Source organism: Synchiropus splendidus, chromosome 10 (assembly GCF_027744825.2).
Source record: "Synchiropus splendidus isolate RoL2022-P1 chromosome 10, RoL_Sspl_1.0, whole genome shotgun sequence".
Classification (NCBI taxonomy): Eukaryota; Metazoa; Chordata; class Actinopteri; order Syngnathiformes; family Callionymidae; genus Synchiropus; species Synchiropus splendidus.
The window spans coordinates 18,237,145-18,255,206 of NC_071343.1; the positions used below are offsets into that span (position 1 = coordinate 18,237,145).

General features: G+C 43.8%; 3 protein-coding genes and 1 non-coding gene across 6 annotated transcripts in view; all 4 read right to left on the reverse strand.

Annotated features, from left to right (window-relative positions):
* The window catches only part of spegb (striated muscle enriched protein kinase b), a 43,158-nt gene extending 39,998 nt beyond the window's left edge, over positions 1-3,160 (reverse strand). Inside the window, exon 1 of the mRNA XM_053877642.1 lies at positions 2,417-3,160. Within this exon, the coding sequence (XP_053733617.1) occupies positions 2,417-2,834 (418 nt within the window). The 5' untranslated portion in view covers positions 2,835-3,160. The remainder of the gene's footprint in view (positions 1-2,416) is intronic.
* A 1,381-nt stretch (positions 3,161-4,541) lies between these two features.
* LOC128765976 (C-X-C chemokine receptor type 2-like) lies at positions 4,542-6,822 on the reverse strand. Of its 2 annotated transcripts, none has more exons than XM_053877272.1 (2): positions 6,687-6,822; positions 4,542-6,503 (listed from the first exon to the last, which is right to left on the reverse strand). In XM_053877272.1, exons 1-2 carry the CDS (start codon positions 6,691-6,693, stop codon positions 5,428-5,430), a joined length of 1,083 nt encoding a protein of 360 aa, XP_053733247.1. In that variant the 5' UTR covers positions 6,694-6,822; the 3' UTR covers positions 4,542-5,427. The 2 variants fall into 2 exon arrangements, with proteins under 2 accessions (XP_053733247.1, XP_053733245.1); XM_053877270.1 differs by lacking the exon at positions 6,687-6,822 and adding an exon at positions 6,580-6,649.
* Positions 6,823-12,308: 5,486 nt separating this feature from the next.
* Positions 12,309-17,108, reverse strand: nabp1a (nucleic acid binding protein 1a). Of its 2 annotated transcripts, none has more exons than XM_053877186.1 (6): positions 16,453-17,108; positions 16,065-16,203; positions 15,667-15,738; positions 15,496-15,580; positions 15,341-15,392; positions 12,309-13,031 (listed from the first exon to the last, which is right to left on the reverse strand). In XM_053877186.1, exons 1-6 carry the CDS (start codon positions 16,544-16,546, stop codon positions 12,820-12,822), a joined length of 654 nt encoding a protein of 217 aa, XP_053733161.1. In that variant the 5' UTR covers positions 16,547-17,108; the 3' UTR covers positions 12,309-12,819. The 2 variants fall into 2 exon arrangements, with proteins under 2 accessions (XP_053733161.1, XP_053733160.1); XM_053877185.1 differs by having other exon boundaries at positions 15,323-15,392.
* Positions 17,109-17,702: 594 nt separating this feature from the next.
* trnas-cga (transfer RNA serine (anticodon CGA)) lies at positions 17,703-17,784 on the reverse strand. Its single transcript has one exon. It is a non-coding gene; the product is annotated as a tRNA-Ser (tRNA).
* Positions 17,785-18,062: the final 278 nt, after the last annotated feature.

An 18,062-nucleotide genomic window follows, 5' to 3' on the forward strand; every position in this document is an offset into this window, starting at 1 on the left:
TTTCATAATGTTGCTACAAGTGATTATATGACTATGCTATTCTGAGATACACGTTCTATATCTGTAGGACTCATGGGGGAAAAACGCTCGCCATGGTTTGGTGACGTCACCGGTACAGGGGGCTTCTTGTTAACAGCGCTGTGTTGCCTTTACCTGGCAACATGGAAGACATGGTGTGCAAACGGAAAACTCAGGGTGCAACAGCGATACCTCATCTAAAGTACGTTTACATATCCTCTACACTGAGTCATCGCCCCCAAAACGTTGAACCTTTTAGACTCTTACTAGCTTGTTATGTCATCTTAGCAAGATTAGCTTTGGTTTTATGTGACCCAAAAACTGTCACGTTGCTGCGCTTCCAGGTGGTGTAACTGCTACTACTGCTTTCTTCATCTTCTCCAGAGCAAGTATTTTTCAACCCCTGACAAGGAAAGGTTTGGAAAGTTCAATTCCACAGCAGATCCGTTTCAAACAAAGATGTGTTGCACTTTTTCAGGGAGGATCTTATTGAAATTTCAGTGAAGTAAATGGAGATCCACACACGTTGTGGACAATGTGGTCATGTTGGTGAAGCCAACCAGCTGGTGCTGGGTGGGTATCTGCCACAACTGAGCTCACACTGATGCCGAGTTTACCAAAACAAGTCCAATTCCCCTGCATTCAGACGGTGAGAGCAAGTCTACATCATCTGGTTGGCTGCAGGCACCACTGCATTTGTGATACTCTTTAGCTTTCTTTTCTCTCGATATGCTCAAGTGGATTATGTACAATTCTGATGCCTTTTTGTATCTGGTGCATTGAAGAATGTGCCTGAATGCGTATTAACATTCTAAAGGCTGGGATGCTTTGCAGTGATGAGATTTCATGGGCATCTGAACCGCTACAGTGATAAAAAAAAAGTAAAAATAAAAATTCTTACAGTGTTTAAAAACAGTGGGCGCTGTGGACCTCAGGAGGAAGATAAATAAAATATTCTGTTTATGGTGAATGTACTGCTAAATGAAGAGGGCCTTCGGGGAAACAGCCGCGGAGCATTGAAGCGGCAAAATGAAGTATTATAGAATGAATGATATTCTGGGGTTTGATGATGGGGATCTCATCCACAAATGATAACTGAATTGTCTTTTAAGAGCTGCAGCGATGGAATCGCTTCAACATCATGAATTAATTCAAACTGTGAAGTGATGCCTACATCTAAAAAACAAATCTCATCATGTCTCAAACAAAAACAAGGCATCATATTTTAAACAGCATTATGAAGAGTCAGATTCGGATACACAAGAAACTATGAGTGACTGACACAGCACATACACTCTTCTCAAGTGACTCACAGTGTGAATATTGCACAAGCTTAAATGACTGAATTGCTATATAAATAAGGTGTAACCATAGTTTTACAAGGGAGAGTGAAACATGGAGTCAAATATTCAATGGAATTTGATACTTCAGACAAGAATTCAAGGCAATTGCAACACTGACAAAACTCAATACCCAGTGTCATTCATTCATTCGTCCTTCTAAAGTCAATCCCAGCTACTTTGGGCGAGAGGCAGGGGACACCATGAGCAGGTTACCAGTCTAGCACAGGGTGCAACTATTCACACACACATAGGCTCATACCCACGAACAATACTCAATCAACCTCTGTTTGCGGACTGTGGGAGGAAACCGGAGTGACTTGCATAAAGCCACACAAGCAAGGAGAGCATACAAACGCCAAAAAGCAGGGAATAAATCGTTTTTCATGAGTGGAAATCCTGCACTGTCCATTGGTATTGAATCACAAACTATGTATTCACCCATAATTCCACAGTGTTCGCTGTGAGGAGCGAAGCCGTTAAACCACCATGCTGCTCCACTATTGAGTAAATAACCTTTCCTCATTTATTTATTCAATATTGAGTGTCTTTATTAAATGAAAAACAGGAAACCAGAAGTAAAATGAAATATGTAACACAAAAACGGGGCAGGATGACAAGGCAAGCGAATTTGTTTTACCAGTTCCCAGCTCCCTGGTAATATAAAATTACATGAAATATTTGGATGCCTTTATTGCTGATGCTGTGTGCTTCATATTGCATTACAAATACTTTAAAATGCATTGGAGTTTTACAGCGTTTTAAAGGGAGGTTGGAACTCAAAGTTGCAACAGTTCTTTCTGTTCACTTTCTTTAAATTCCTTGCTATTGTCCCATGAGTCAGTAGTTTTTTTAAGACGACAGTTTCCAACAAAAACCTTGAATTTGCTGTGTAATATTGAGGTTGCAGGTTCAAATCCGGTTTGAGGAAACTCTAGGCGCTCTGGTTTGCAACTGTGTTTGGAGTTTTGAGGTCATTTTTGATGTTATTTGTGCATTAAGATACAATCTGAGACATCAGAAACGGCGGGTGGTCCACAAACATACATGAAGCCTACCTTCACCAAGGTCCAGGACGGCCAGCACGGCGCTGCTCCGGGCCTCACCCAGGTGATTGTTGGCGATGCAGGTGTAGAGTCCAGCATCACTTGGTTTACAATCCCTAATCCAGAGACCGCCGTATTCCTGGTTCTCCATGTTGAGAAGGTCTTCATTGTGATACCAATACAGCGAGGGCTGAGGGTCTCCAGCGACAGTCACCTTCAGTCGAATGTCACAGCCGGTCCCGACGGCGGCGTTCCTCATTTTCCGCGTAAAAACCGGTGGAGTCGGAGTTGGATGAGAGCGTCCTCGAGTGTCTGGAACAGACTGATCCTGGTTTCCTTTGGACCGTTTTGGGGGGACGATCGGGCTTGGCGGAGCCATGGCTTCGTCCGGGCCCTTCTTGAGGGACATTAGTACCTCGGCTTTTTTCATCTCAACCCCAACTGGGTTGAACAATTACGCAAACTGTTTGGTGAGGTTCTGAGGAACTGGACTCACATTTTCTGCCAATTGTGTCCTACACGATAATAAAGTGTAATTCCTCAACAACCAGACAAAACCCTGAGTCGTTCAGGAAAAAAATGAAAAAGTTCATTACCAGGTAATCCAGGAGATAGAGATAGCTACCACCCTCTTGCTAGGAGGTATTTTTAGGGCAAGACCCAGCGGATCATGTTGCATTAGCGGCTCCCTTGACTTGGCAGCTCGGCTTCTTCTCCAACTGTTCCTGAACTTTCTAGCTGGCGACACCAGTTCCCAACTAGCAAGGAGACTAAGAAAACAAAAAAGTGAGGATCTTCTTCAAGGTTCTTCTGTGTCTCCAGCGATCTTCATTTCCTCTGTTTCCTTAACACAGACCTGGTGTTTATTTTTTGATGCCCCCTTTCCTTGTGCCATGAGCTAATCCATCCCACTCATGATCTCCCCCCACCCTGGCCAGTCAGTCTGCGGGGGGAAATGACAGCACACGGCCCAGCAAGCCTCGCCGTGACAGCTGCATGGTGGTGTCTGCCCACTCGCGGGCAGGCTCCCGCCCACCGTGTCATTTTTAGCCAACCTGAGGTCAGTAGAACATGTGAGAGGGCGCAGCAACCCAAACTTGGCTTAGCAGAAGAAGGGGGTAACTATGAGAACGCTGTCACATTTGTGGGTCAAACACTGAGACTGACGTGGTTCGTGGAATTGTGTTGTATCAGATGTGTCAGAAATGTTAGTGTAGCCAAGGGTGAAGTTCTAGTTACAGTGTGTGGCTTTTTGAATATTACATAGGTGTCTGTCAACGCACAGCACAAACTGCCTGGGTTAAACTTAAGAACAGGGAATCCATCATGCTTACAGCTCTGTTTATTTCCGATAACAGAGGGATACATGATGTCATGTAGGGTGAATCTGACAATGTATGGTATGCCCTGTCTACACAGAGCAATTGATTCACATATATATATATATATATATATATATATATATATATATATATTTCATTGCGAACTATGACCTATATATATATATATATATATACAGGTACCTCAGTTCTCGACCAGAATCCGTTCCAGAAGGCCGTTCGAGAAGTGATTTGTTCAAAATCTGAATCGATTTTTCCCATTACAATGAATGGAAAAAGAAATAATGCGTTCCAAGCCTTAAAATAGTCTTTTGTAGGAGTGAATGTAGAGTGTCTGCTGCAGGTGCGCTGTTCCTCTATGTGTGTGGCCGCTGCATGTGGGAGGGGTTGCCGAGTGAGCGACGTCTCTCCAGAAGTGAAGAGGTGCCCGGTGCGTGTCCAGCTCTGAATGTGCGCTTCTGTGCAGTTTGGCTGTGACAAAGTCATAAACCAAGTAACGCTCTGTCCCAGACTCGCCTCATCCCTGTCCCAGCTCCAGCCCACAACAGGACATCAAACCCTGGAGTGTGAGCTCCAGCCTCGGAGGTGTGGAGAGCGAGCACCTCCCCTGTGACACTTCACATCTTTCAGCCGGCACAGTTAAACCCCGACTCATCTCCAACAAGTTGATTGACAGATTTAGGTCCCTTGTTTTTACCTATTCAGCACCTACAGTCAATAACTCACAATCAAGACTTTCTTCTTCAGATATTTATTTATGTATTTATTTATTTATTTCATAATGAATGTTACTGAGAGAAGGTGAATTTAAAAAAATAATAATAAAATGTCAACATATAAAAGCAGAATAAAACATATGCCATATAAAACAAATTATTGTTTGGTAAATGAGTCTAAAACATATACAATGAAGCACTATTTCTATCACACTATAACACTGCGAATAAAAAAATAATAATTGCAAATATCAGAGTACGCGTATTTGGATGCAGTTGTCCAAAACAGCCTCTAGATGGGAGTAAAACGTTTCATGCATAATTTTGATCGTTGGCTTTTTGACCTCCATAGAACCAGTAAGTGGGGATAAAACAGTGAACATTGTCCGGCTGGTTACAAACTGCCCCCAAGCTTTCATGACATTATTCAGGAGAGTAACATAAGTTTCATCAAATCAAACAAATATGTAGAAAAATATATATTCTATCTGTAGAAAATGATGTTGAATATGAAGGCACAATAATAATAAAAAATAAACAATACAAATGCTTACCACTGATAAAAAAAGGAAAAGTTTCAAGAAGAGAAACCACAGAAGACACACAGAATTAATTCAAACTAGACATCAGGCTCTTTCCGACAAGTAAAAAATACTTTTTAGGTAGGGTCTGCATTTATGTAAGAATATTATTGTGTGTTCCTGGGACAATATTCAAGCTTCATTTCATGTACTGGATAATGAGAGACAACTTTTGAAATGTGTGAAAGGCCCAAGATAAAAACTTGCCACTTGAATCCTGATCTTGCAAAATGTTTGTCACACCTTTTGCTTTACAGATGCAACCATTACTTGATGAATATTTCAAAAGTATCAGCTTGTGTCCTCTCACCTGGTTCAACTTTTAGTTCCTTTGGCTACATTTACTGTTGTTCATGACTCAAGCTACGGTCCACAGCTCAGTTCATTCACATGAACGTGGAGGTGATTTCGGAGGACAGAGACGAGCGGCTGACTCTGGGCGTTGGCGGCCTCTCCATCAGTCCCATTTTCCTCAGTATCTGCAGCAGCCGCTTCCTGAACTTCTCTCCCACGAAGGCGTAGAGCACCGGGTTGACGCAGCTGTGCAGGAGTCCCAGACTCTGCGTGGCAAACATGGCCTTGTCCACCGCCGCCCTGGCTGGACACTGGTACGGGACGATCTTGGATCTGAAGAAGGTGTCCACCATCACTGCCAGGTGGTACGGAGTCCAGCACAGCAGGAAGGCCACCACCACGCACACGATCACCCTCATGGCTCGCTGTCGCTGAAATCCTCCACGGACGTGAAGGAGGCGCTTGATTGTTATTCCGTAACAGGGCAACATGATGGACAACGGGATCAGGAATCCCAAAGTGTGTCGCAGGATTCTCGTGGCCAGTCGCCACTCGTCTGCGCTGGAGGGATCATAGAACTCAGCGCACACCGTTAGGCTGGAGTTGGCCGAGGTGAAGGACGAGTTTAGGAGTCCTGGCAACGACAGAAGAGCTCCAAGAGCCCAGACTGAGGCGCAGACCCCCCAGCTGATGAACTGACGGTTGGATCTCCGGGCCTCCATCGCTCGAACGATCACCATGTAGCGGTCCACGCTGATGCAAGTCAGGAACAGGATGCTGGAGTAGAAGCTGAGCTCTTGCAAAATGGCGACAATCTTACACATGGAGTCCCCAAATATCCAGCCTTGTGTGACAGACGTGGCCCAGAAGGGGAGGGTGACGGCCAGAAGGAGGTCAGAGATGGCCAGGTGGAGGAGGTACAGGTCGGAGGGCGGCAGGGACTGCTTGTTCAGCCCGATCACCAGGCTCACGACCAGGTTCCCCGGGATGGCCAGCAGGAAGATGAGGATGTAGAAGACGCTGACTACCACCATCACGGCGTCGGGGATGGAGAAGGGACTGCAGGGCTGCGTCTCAGGATTGACAAAGAAGTCCGTGTCATTGTAGGTGAAGTTGAGTTCCTCGTAGGCTTCACCGAAGTCCAAGATAAAGGAGGTAGAGCTGAGATCTGAGGGGAGAATGCTGCAGTTAAATCCTCTTTATCAAATAACACCTGAAAAGACGTTTTAGAAAAAGAGCACAACCATGGTATCTCTCTTGTTTCAGCATGAAAATGTAACTGATGTAGCTGATCCAAACGAAAACTACACTCAAAGATTCTTTTTTTTTGTTTGAGGATGTCAGAGCTTACCAGTCATGGTGCTGTTATCTCTGAGGGAGGCTGAGTGAAATCACGCAGAGACAAGAAGGAACAGACCTTAGGTTTCTCAGCCGCCCTCCCCTCCTTCACTCTCAGTGACTCACTGTGTTTTGTCAGTTTTCCCATGATCTTGTTTCACTTTTAATCATAAAAAAAATGACAATGCTTCAAGATAACACAGCTAGTGTGTTTGTTTGTTTTGGCTCTTTCTGAAATGAAGTTAAGGAGAAAAACACTGCGCAACAGTAGCTCAGTAAACAATGTAGCGCCAGCATTAATGCTCACTTCTCTAATCTGTTAGTTAAGCTTTCATTCAGATCTTATTAAATCTATTATTTACAGTATTTGATCTTATTTTCACTGGTTTGAGTGACACAGAACAGTAGTTGGTATGCACCACAGGCTTTTTATTACAATGTTATTAATGTATTTATTTTGTCGGGGGGTCATGCTTTTATTTAGTTTTTCTACATGCATACCTGGAAAGGTCTTGTCTCCAAACTGAAGCACCATTGAAGGCTTTGGTTTGTTTGGGATCCTTGTTCCGTTTCTACAGGATACTATTTCACATGTCTTACGGCATGTCCCCGCAGAGGTTGCCAAATCAACTTCCTCCACCTTGACCAACCTTGTGCATCTTCATACTGGAGGGGGATGGTTCAGTGGTTGGACGCCAGTGCACAGGAAATGACTCTGAAATCTAAACACCTCAGTTTACTGGATCGAAAAGAGTTTGATGTCAAAAACAGGACAAATACGATTGCAAGGATTCCTTGTGCCAAAGCAAATAAATGAGTGGTCCAAACACTGGGCTTTGTGGAACCCCGCACACACTTGAGTGTAGCTTTGCTCAAATCAACGATGCTGTCCGCCCACAACATCTGTTCCAACAAGTGTCACTTACTAAGACATATTTCATTCCACACAAATCTATGTCAAGAGTAACATCCTTTGTCATTTAAGCCGGAATTCTGCAGGAGAGATTTTCACCAGGATCGCTTGGCCATGTCATGGGACCTGAATGAAAACCTATAAGATATTCCAGCGTGACATTCTGTGTATGGGATGCCCATATCATCTGCTTTTTCATCACTGTTTTCATGCATTGTTGTGATGACTGAGCCCAGGAAGACGCACACTTCTATCAATGATGACTGCCCTTGAATCACTTATGTAATGTGTCATGCTGCGAGTCATGAGATATCCAGCAGTGGTGAGAATCAAAATGAAAGAGGAACAAACAATCACTTGAGGGTCAATCTAATAATGGAGATGCAAATACTGATATGGTGCTGGTTCTATTCTGTTTGAACGATGGCTGATCATGATTTGTGGCCAATATTTCCATCTGGTCCAGGGTCAGTTGGAGAACTGCGGCATCTTCACCCCTCTATTTGCCAGTTGTTACCTCTGCTCTGCCTCCAGATTTCTCAAGCTAAGATGAGCCACGAGCTTTGGGTCATGACTGAAAGGATGAGATCGTGGATACAAGCGGCTGAGATGAGTTTCCTCCGCAGGGTGGCTGGGCGCATCCTTAGAGATAGGGTGAGGTGTTCGGTCATCCGGGAGGAGCTCGGGGTGGAGCCGCTGCTCGTCCACATCGAGAGGAACCAGCTGAGGTGGTTCGGACATCTGGCCCCCTGGACGCCTCCCTGGGGAGGTGTTCTGGGCATGTCCTACCGGGAGGAGACCCCGGGGAAGACCCAGGACTCGCTGGAGAGATTATGTCTCCGGTCTGGCCTGGGAACGCATCAAGGATCCCCCAGGAAGAGCTGGAGGAGGTTTGTGCAGACCGAGAAGTTTGGGCTTCATTGCTACAAATGCTGCCTCCGCGACCCGACCCCGGATAAGCGACAGAAGAAGGAAGGAAGGAAGGAAGATGAGCCATGGTTTGGTGTGAAAATCTCACACAACAATAGTGTCTGTCCCTTTGGACAGCAATGAATCTTCTCCTCACCAAAATCCAAACCTTCCCTCCCCATACTTTGGTAGCGCCTCTGAGTAGGAGGCGGGTCACTTTCATCCAATGCATGAACTATTGTAGAGGGTCAACTGTTTTGGGCACCATGAAATGAACGTAAGTGAGTTTTAACTCTGCCAAATAAAAGTCCATAGGAAAATTGTTCCACCATTTTGGGACCAGCAGTTTCCACAGTGAGACGATCCCTTCAGTGTCTGTGAATATCACCATTCCTAGCCTCAGGCAAGTGCCAAAGCAAAACAGATTCTGGTGGCTGTCAGACCCAGGACTGTGGGAGAATTTGCGGAAGTTGAAGACCACGTAAGTGGCTTTCTTCCTGGTGAGCTGCAGAAATCTGATGGTTCAGAGGGTTTTCACGGCACGTCATCACCGCGCACCGCGTCATCCAACCCGGAAACCACCATGTTAGAGATACTCTCTGTGAACACCCCCATAGGCTGTGAATGTAGTGCGATGGAAAAACACACAAAAAAACAGAAAGGACATACAGAGAGGGACTTAATGAACACAAAAATGCATGACACTTTGAAGAGTTGAGCTTTATTGGTGGTGCAGACCCATACAAGTTGGCTCCGTTGTCGTAGGTGAACGACGACCCAGACAGTCAATTACTCGTTTTTTTTTGCTTAGTCCATCCACCACCGAGGACCTGAGATGTCACCAGAGTTTGGAGGCGTATAACCAGATGGCGTGCGGATGGGTCAGGAAACTGTTACACCAAGTCATCGACGACATTTGCGCCTTATATGAGAATGTGACGTATTTAAATATTTTGACATTTTATTTTGAGTTTGCGTGCTATTTTAGTTTGTGCAGAAGTATTTTTGTGTATGTGTGAGATAGATTTTTAAGGGAATGTTCTGAAAATGTTCTGATAAAAGTTCACTAACCACAAGCACCTCCTTTCTTCCAATAACTTCTGGCATTGCTCACCTTGAATTGTCGAAATCGATAAAATTCCAAATGTTTTTCGCGGGACAGGCCAAAACACGACAGTAATTCACCATATTTTCCAGAAAATGCTGCAAAATCGCCTTCAGTACCGCTCTGTGTTGAGCAGTGAGTATCTCCAACATGGCAGCTTCTGGCTTTGATGAAAACCCTCTATATAAGCAGACAGACCAGGCATGAGGGAGCCTGAACTAGAACTTGTGCCACTGTCTGGGTCAGTAGGGGATGTATCCTCCTGATGTGCAACCTTCAGGGTCCAGTTCCTGCATCAGTCATGGTGGGTCATTTTAAATAAAAGTGGTTCGGGGGAGAGCACAGAGCTGTGTAGGGTGATACTGAGGTCGATAGACAGCAGCTCGGGCTCGTCCAGATTGAGTTTGAGATCCACTGAGAGACGGGAGACTCTCACTTCGATCAAAAATGCAACGTGTCAACACTATAGCTGTGATCGGATAAACATGACAGCGAATGGTTGATCCAGACAAATTTGCATAAAAGAGTGGAGGACCAAGCACAGACCCCTGAGGGACCCCTGGGAGAATCTCTCCAGGTGACAATAACTTGAGTTTTGGTTACCAAGGGATTGAACAGTAGCTATCCTGTTATATATATACATAATGTTTTTGTTTTTTTTAATGTGTGTGTGTTTATTTATCCTACTTTGTGGGGACCAATTCCTGACAATACAGTCCTCCTTGTGGGTGAAAAGTTTGGTGCAAAGCCCTGGTTAAGGTGAGCCATTTGTTTTGGATGGTTAGGTAGGTTTCGGATGAGAGGCTGGGGAAAGGGAAATGTCCCCACAGGGATAGCAATGCAAAAATATGTGCGTGTGAACTTGTTAAGCAATGCCTATGGGGACCAATTCTTGGAAATACCCCTCCTTGTGAAGACGTTTTGCTATTTGTGGGGACCTTCTGCTGCTCCCCATGAGGTTAAGCCTCACATTTGAGGATTAAAACTTTGAAATAACTGGGTCATTATAATTGGGTTTAGTTCCTGGTTGAGGTTAGCCATGTGCTGTTGATGGTTAGGTTTAGCTTGTCAGGCTGGGGAAATGATGAAAGTCAGTGAAACGTCCCCACAAAACATAAAACACATGACTGTGCGTGTGTTTATTATTTTTCACACAGCAACTTGTATTGAGAAAAAAAACCCTTCCAGTCATGAGGCTATTCCTGAGTGACAGCTGCTGCTGCTGAGGAACTTCCCCACTCATGACACATCTGTGGTGACATACAGAGTCCAACATCACATTTCCTGTCGCACGTGTTTCAACTTCCACTGTCACAAGGACTGTTTTTTGTTTTTGTTTTCACAGGGTTTTTTAAAAAATATACCAAACAATTAATTGAGTAATAGAGGTGGGGCTTAATAAAGGCAGACAGAAGACACAGACATTCAAAAACAGACTGAGTGGGGAAGACAGACACAAAGAAAACCACATACAGAGAGATGTGGGATGGAAAGGACAGATGCCAATGTGAGAATGAAACAGTGTGGATTAGATTGACAGCGTTCAACTCATGGGACAGTGGGCATGAGAGAGAAAGAGAGACACATGACAAGAAAGAAATGAGGCGAAGAGGCAGATGTACTGTAATAATATTAACATTGAATATTAATATTGATGGAAGCACATAGACCACTAGAGTGAAGGTGATAAGGGAAACAACAGATGGGCCATTGGACCAAACCGAGATGCGTAGGGTATATAGACACAGAAAGGCAGGAAGATATGGAAGACAAACCGGGGAGAGGATCTACTGGTCACTGGGCTGACAGAAAGCAGTGGAAGGCCAGTGAGATTTGCTGGAGAAAATAGGTAGGATAGGATAGATGGATACAAGGGGAAGACCTTTGGGATAGACTGGTACACAGACAGAAAGGGAGAGGGCTGAAAGATATACTGTAGAAAGATGGAAGGGTCGTAAATAGCAGAGGCAGAAAGACAAAGATGGGCAGAAACGTATGGGACACAACAGTTAGCTAGAAAACAAAGGGCAGATGGAGTCAGACAGAAATGACTGAGTCATCAGATACAGATTTGACTATAGCGATAATGGAAAGAAATGGATTTCAGACAGATGGGTGGGATAGTCATGACAACACACACAGAAAGGCAAAGGACAGACAAAAAGACAGGGACTATTTAAAAGAAAAGGGATGGGGCAGACAGATATATGGGCCAAATTAGGACAAGAGGAACGTAGAGGAGACTGAAATAGGGGGAAAAAAAGATCATGTAAAGGCAAAAATACGAGATATAACAGTGAAACAAATGGAGATGAAGAGTGTACAGTGAACAGAAATGGTAGATGTGTGGACGTATAGCCAAGGACAACATGTTTTTGAACCTTGTCTGTGCTTGAGAAACAAAGAGATGTAACGTCTGGTTTCTAGGTCCACTCTGACGAACACAAGCAGAACCGCAAAAAGTGGGGCAACGTGGACCTCCAGAAGCTGAGAAGGTGCTTGGTGCAACAGGATGTTGAGAAACTGGAACGTTATGCACAAGAATTGCTTCAAGGACGTGCGGCCCAAGTGAGGAAACTGCATCTAACACGCATTCAGTGTAAATGCAGTTTCACTTCTGGGAGGTTCAAAAATGAAAAACAAAAATGGGGCGGGGGTGTTTGTGCACATCAGTCTCAATCAGACTACTGAGAATCCAGAGCAGCAGATTTGCTGTAAAATTTATTTGAATCACCACATGTGAAGTGGTCCCACCCGGATGATCGTACATACCAGAGAAATGTTCTCATCTACGTGTGCATCAATAAAAATATCACCTCTCCTTCTGCTCTTTCACAGTCACTTACATCGGTTACAATTTGGAGAAAAAGGAAAAAGAAAAAAAATGGTTGGTTTTCATGGAAGTCCAAATGTCTGACAAAGCCGATCCACTGAAATGAATGTCCTGATTTCTAAACGACAGCCATGCTTCCCTGTGTTAAATGAAGAGAAGAAAGTGCATCAAGTGTTCAAGTACGAGGTGGCATCTGACAGAGCAGGTGAGTGGGCGGGGCTTATGTGTTCTCTGGAACTGAGCTGAGTTCTGTGTTGCAATGGGCACGTTCTGTATACCTATGTGGGAGTATGGTCCTGGTCATGATTTATTCTCCATAGAAAGGTTAAAAATGAAGGTTCTGGTGAGAGATGGGCTTCCTACGAATGATTGTGACAGTTTGGGATTCATCTTTTGGCACGTCGGGGGTCCCTGCCGTTACTTATGGTGACTGAACTCTTGGCAGTTGTCGGGGGTCCCGCTGCTGTGACTGCCGGGGCTCCGTTACCAGTAGTTCTACCGTTGGGTCGACCGGCCCCGCCGAATGAGGAGTCGCGGGGAGCGCCGGAGGACTGGTTGTTGTTGTTATTGCCAGAAAATGGCGGCATGGCACCGTTACCTGAGGAGGGGAGCAAAGAAGTGTCAGGAAAATTGGGTTGTCTTACAAACAGCACTGAAAGCTGTTGAGACAATTACATTTATACGTGAGAGAGAACAAATAATCACATTTTCCTCTCCTACGATCTCAACTCAGATGAGCCATGAACAGCATAGGTAATGGGCATCATCCTTCACCAGCAGAGGGCGCCTGTGGTTTGAAGGTGCCAACACCAATAGGTAACCAACTGCCCCAGCGCAGAGCATCTAATCCAAAGGGAATATTGACAATTCCTGCAAACAGCAGTGAACTTTCCTCCAGTAATTTGCTTAAATACAAGAGGAACAAAACACATGGAAATGATCAGCGCTGTTGACTTAACCTCCAATACCCGCAGCCTGAAGAGAAATGGTGCTGCTCTTGTTGAGGAGTTACTAAAGAAAATAAAGCAAATTCTCACAATAACATTCCCTCCATACCAAGGAGCAAGTAGTTTTCCACTGAGTATGACAAGTTAGTCCTTATCAGATGTAACCTGACAGTATCGTTGTTCCACTGTCTATATTTTTCCACTATTTTTTCATTACGTTGCAACAACCGACTGTTGTTTGAATTGTTTCTTGTTATTCAAAATGTCTATAGCAGCGTTTCGATCAAAAGTAACAGATTCATTTGAAAGACAATTTGATCTTAAATCCTCCTTTTTTTTAAACAGTTCTGACTTTTTCGTGAGTTCTTAGGGGTGGTGGTGTGTCACTAGCCTAAGCCTAGCCTAAGCCAGCTGCTTCCTTTTGTCCAGCCAGCAGCTCCTAAAATGAGCTGCAGTATTACACTGTGGGAAAAAAAAAAATCTGGTTATTTGTCTGTGTCCTTGTGTTTTGGGGCGACTGCAATGCTAGTTTAGTCTTCAAATGTTGCATGGACACATTGAATCTTCACCCCAATTGACACGTCTTCCAATAACTCCAAAGATCAGCGACTTATATCTCTTTAGTTTCAAACTAGTTGAGAGAATATCTAGGTTATAAAAAGTGACCCTTGGTTGATATGCTGCAGACCAGATGGAGCACTAGAAAGCCGTTGAGAGAAGAAAAAAAAAACAGAACAGAATCATCATGTTGACCACGTTTACATGTGCAGGATAGTTGGCTCTAAAAAGGCAGAAACTGAATGAGTCCATCTGCTGCCTTTGTCCCAATATTTAAGCATCATGTGGCGGAGCAAGTGACAGTTATCATAATATGATAATGACGGGTGTTTTTCTCTTCAGACTGCCGCGATTCAGTGCCGTCTTGGTCCTGGATTTGAACGTATAGACGACAGAATTCAGCTACAAATTCACACAAATCACTTGGTAACTTGGAAAGGCGATTGCTTCTGTATGTGTCTGGTAATTTCAACTGTGGTAAGTAAATCTACTGTAACGTCTGCAGGATTCATCAGTGCTTTCATTGTTTCGGAATAAAACCAATTTGGCGAAGAAGCCATCAACAATTGCTCTGTCCGTTTTCATTCTCTCGCCATGATTGAAATGAAAAACTGAGAGTAGCAAACAGTACCTCCGATGCATATGTCATTTCCTTAAACTCATAAATCACTCCTCACATAATCTTGCTTTGTGAGTAGTTACAACCTAAACACGGACCCATTGTTTTTCATTATTTGTACAACTACTTATGTGATATATATATATATATATATATATATATATATATATATATATATATATATATATATATATATATATATAAAAATATAAGTCTTAATAATACATGATATTTCATACGCCATGAGAAAGGAGAGGGTTCTTTATTTTATTTTTAGAATGAATCTTTTCAGCAGTGTCCCAATAAGTTGCCAAGTCTGTAATAACACGCCATTCAATAGGGTAATTTAAGACAGTGGATTGGTTTACAATGAGTAAACATGAGTGAAACAAGTTCGCAATATTTTCAAACACAACTTCAAGTCTGTTCACTGACAAGTTTGTTTACTCTAAACCTGCCGTGACCTTCTCAAATAGAAGTCAGCAACAGTTCTCTAGACAGGGTCTTTCTAACTAAAATGTTTTCAAGCTTACTTATCTACTTTTACGTACATTTTTAAGTATTTTTTTTATTAAATTGTTTTTGAGTACATTTAAGGGATATGACACACTTTAAAATAGAGACACCTTAGTAGCAGGATCCAGCTCACTGAAACTCTGTATGTATCTGTATTTATGTATGTATCCAAAAATATTTTGGATTCATGTAAGTAGCGTGTGTTTAGAGCTAACATGAGTGTTTATCATCCCGATGTTTCCGACTGACCTGGCATGGCAGGTGTACCTGAATTCTGATTGGGCGGAGAGTTCCCTCTCTGGTTCTGGTCCGGTTTACCCTGGCAAGCGAAGGCGGATGCGATGAAATTCAAGAGCATGTTGACAAACATTCATGAAAACAAGTCAGTCAGATCAGCAGGGGTGCACTGTATGGCTACTCACAGACTTGTTCTGCTGGTTGTTCTGGGCAAGCAGCTCAGGGTTTGGCTCACTGAAGTTGGGCACTTCTGAATAGACCATGCAAAACCTGCAGCGGAGGCGCAGCAAACGCACGATCACTGAATCATTTACAATAATGCTGGAAGCAGAACCGCACATGTGAACGATACATACTCGCCAATCTTCTGCAAGTCCCCTCCTCGTCCAGTGTAAAGCGTCAGGCACCCTTTCCATATGGACGCGTACCTGCCAGGATTGGAACAGTGTGACGGCAAAATAGAAGGCGAGGATGAAGACTTTCAAATGTATTGCCTTGAGATTCAACTTTAAGCAAAATATCTACTAGTTGGACTGGTGAGAAATGCAAATATAACAATTGAGTGACTTCAAAAATAAAAAAAAAATAACCAGCAAGCACATCCTGCAATTTAATTTCAGCTGAGCCCTTTTATGACTGTAACTGTAACTGTAAATGATTTATTTCCAAGAGTCACAAAAGGCCAGATGGATGTGGATGAAAAGGACCCTCCTGTAAATGGGTTTTCTGCAGTGAGGCAGAGTGGCATTCCTACCCTCTGGTCAGCTTGATTATATCTCCCGGCTGGATCAGGCTGCCCAGCTCATCCCAAACGGAAATGGCAATGCTTCCACTCTTGTCTGCCACCTTGCAGGAGCGCACCTCATGGCCATCTTTGGTTTTAGTTACTCTGCCTAGGAGAAAGAAGAGTGAGGGGAAACAGGCCATCAATGAGCTTCTATGGACCGGTCAGTGGAGGACTGCTTAACATGACATCTTTCATCAAAAAACACAGTTGACTACACCGTCTTTTAAAGTACTAAAACCGTGACTTTGACGACGAGGGTGATGAAAAGGGGAGTTACGTTTCTGTGCGGCGGCCCCTTTAAGAGAGCCCACTCGGTAGTACGCTGAAGCATCAGGACCAGGATATCGAAACTTACCGATTTCCAAAACGATGAACACAATGTTGAGGTTTTTCGAGCCAGGCTTCACGTCCTTTAGCAAGAACAGGGCTTCGGTGGACGGTGCTGCCATCGTTATTCCGAACACTTTTCTGACACTTTTGACGAGCGGATACTTTGCAAAGAGAAGCCGCGGCGTTTCGCTCACTGAACAGCGCCGTTAATGCTAAATAACCAAGCGTCGTACACTCACTTAACCGCTGTAATAAGGCATTTAATATTTTCTACTACGGCGAAGGGTCGCATCCGAAGAACTACTTAGCTGTCTCCTTTTTTTCCATCACGATATTGACTCTCGGGGCGAACTACTTTGAATTGCCGTAGCCATAACGCCACTTCACAGGACTAAAGCTACAGAGAGATTTTCCCATCCACCGAAAGCTCAAGTCCACATGTCACACTGCAGACTCCATAGAATGTTTTCAAGTCAACTCGGCCGCATTTCCTTTGTGTTGACTTAGCCTCGCTAGCGCACTGTCAGAACCAAGTGCTTCTGTTCACAGACTTCTGAACAACGGCGGCCACTGGAATTTGGCAAGCATCAAATAATCCGTCTCTTAGGCCTAAACCGACCCTGAGCACCAAAAAAGCAACTTAAAAATTCAGCACAAGTGTGGCATCCCCCATGCTTCAACAATGCCCCCAAAATCTACGTCACAAAGCGCTGCCGGTCCACTTTATATACGTTGGTCTGTTCTATTCCCTCCCAGAATACGGGGGGACTCACGCTAAAACACACTACCCCTTGAGAAAATAAGTATTCACTCGCCTCGATTTAACACACTACTATATGAGAGTCATATTTGTTTGCCGCGGAATCCACTGATTACATTTATCCTCAACGTTTTTATTTCAGGCTCCTCATTTGATAATGGTTCGTTCCAACTGAAATCTCGTCAAGTCAACGCGAGAATATGAGACAACGGCGGAAATGCTTATTTCGATTGAAGAGTGGTATTAAATCACAGTATGTCGCAATATATTAATATAAAGTTGTGGAAAATTCTGACGGTTAATCCCGACATCAGCAAGTGGATGTGCTGTTTTTTTATGTTACATCCTATTTGGGATGTGGGTGGTACTTATGGGGCGTCTTCTTTCTCTACATTATTAAGACATATACCATGTATGAAAAAAAACTAAGCACGTATTAATGACTTACCACTTCTAATATGAAAGAGAAAAAAGTAAAAGAGAAAAAAGTAGAAGATGCGAAAAAGAGAAAAGAACGTCACGAACAGGATTCGAACCTGTGCGGGGAAACCCCATTGGATTTCGAGTCCAACGCCTTAACCTCTCGGCCACCGTGACTTGATACACTGTAAGGGTTGGACTGACCGTTTTAAATCGTAACAAGGTAAGAGTTATTGTTTTTGTAAAATTCATGTTTTTTATTAATGTCGACCACATAATGCAATAATGTATTTAATACCGGATATGGACAAAAAAGAGGTAGTGAAACGTTGCGGCAATACTGACGAGTGGGGGCGACAAACGTCAAGAGATCAGTCTCGTGCTGCTGCGAACTGAACGCTCGCGTGAACGCGTCTCTTCGCCACAGACCTGAACAGTCGGACGTTTGTTCAAGT

Excerpts from the sequence above, each read along its gene's own strand:
- LOC128765976 (XM_053877270.1), bottom strand. The coding sequence starts at position 6,604 with ATGCTGAAACAAGAGAGATACCATG. Across the intron at positions 6,504-6,579 it reads GAAACAAGAGAGATACCATG|ATCTCAGCTCTACCTCCTTT; the intron begins GTTGTGCTCTTT and ends TTCTCCCCTCAG.
- nabp1a (XM_053877185.1), bottom strand. The coding sequence starts at position 16,546 with ATGGCAGCACCGTCCACCGAAGCCCTGTTCTTGCTAAAGGACGTGAAG. Across the intron at positions 15,739-16,064 it reads ATAATCAAGCTGACCAGAGG|GTACGCGTCCATATGGAAAG; the intron begins GTAGGAATGCCA and ends CAATCCTGGCAG. Across the intron at positions 13,032-15,322 it reads AGGTACACCTGCCATGCCAG|GTAACGGTGCCATGCCGCCA; the intron begins GTCAGTCGGAAA and ends TCCCCTCCTCAG.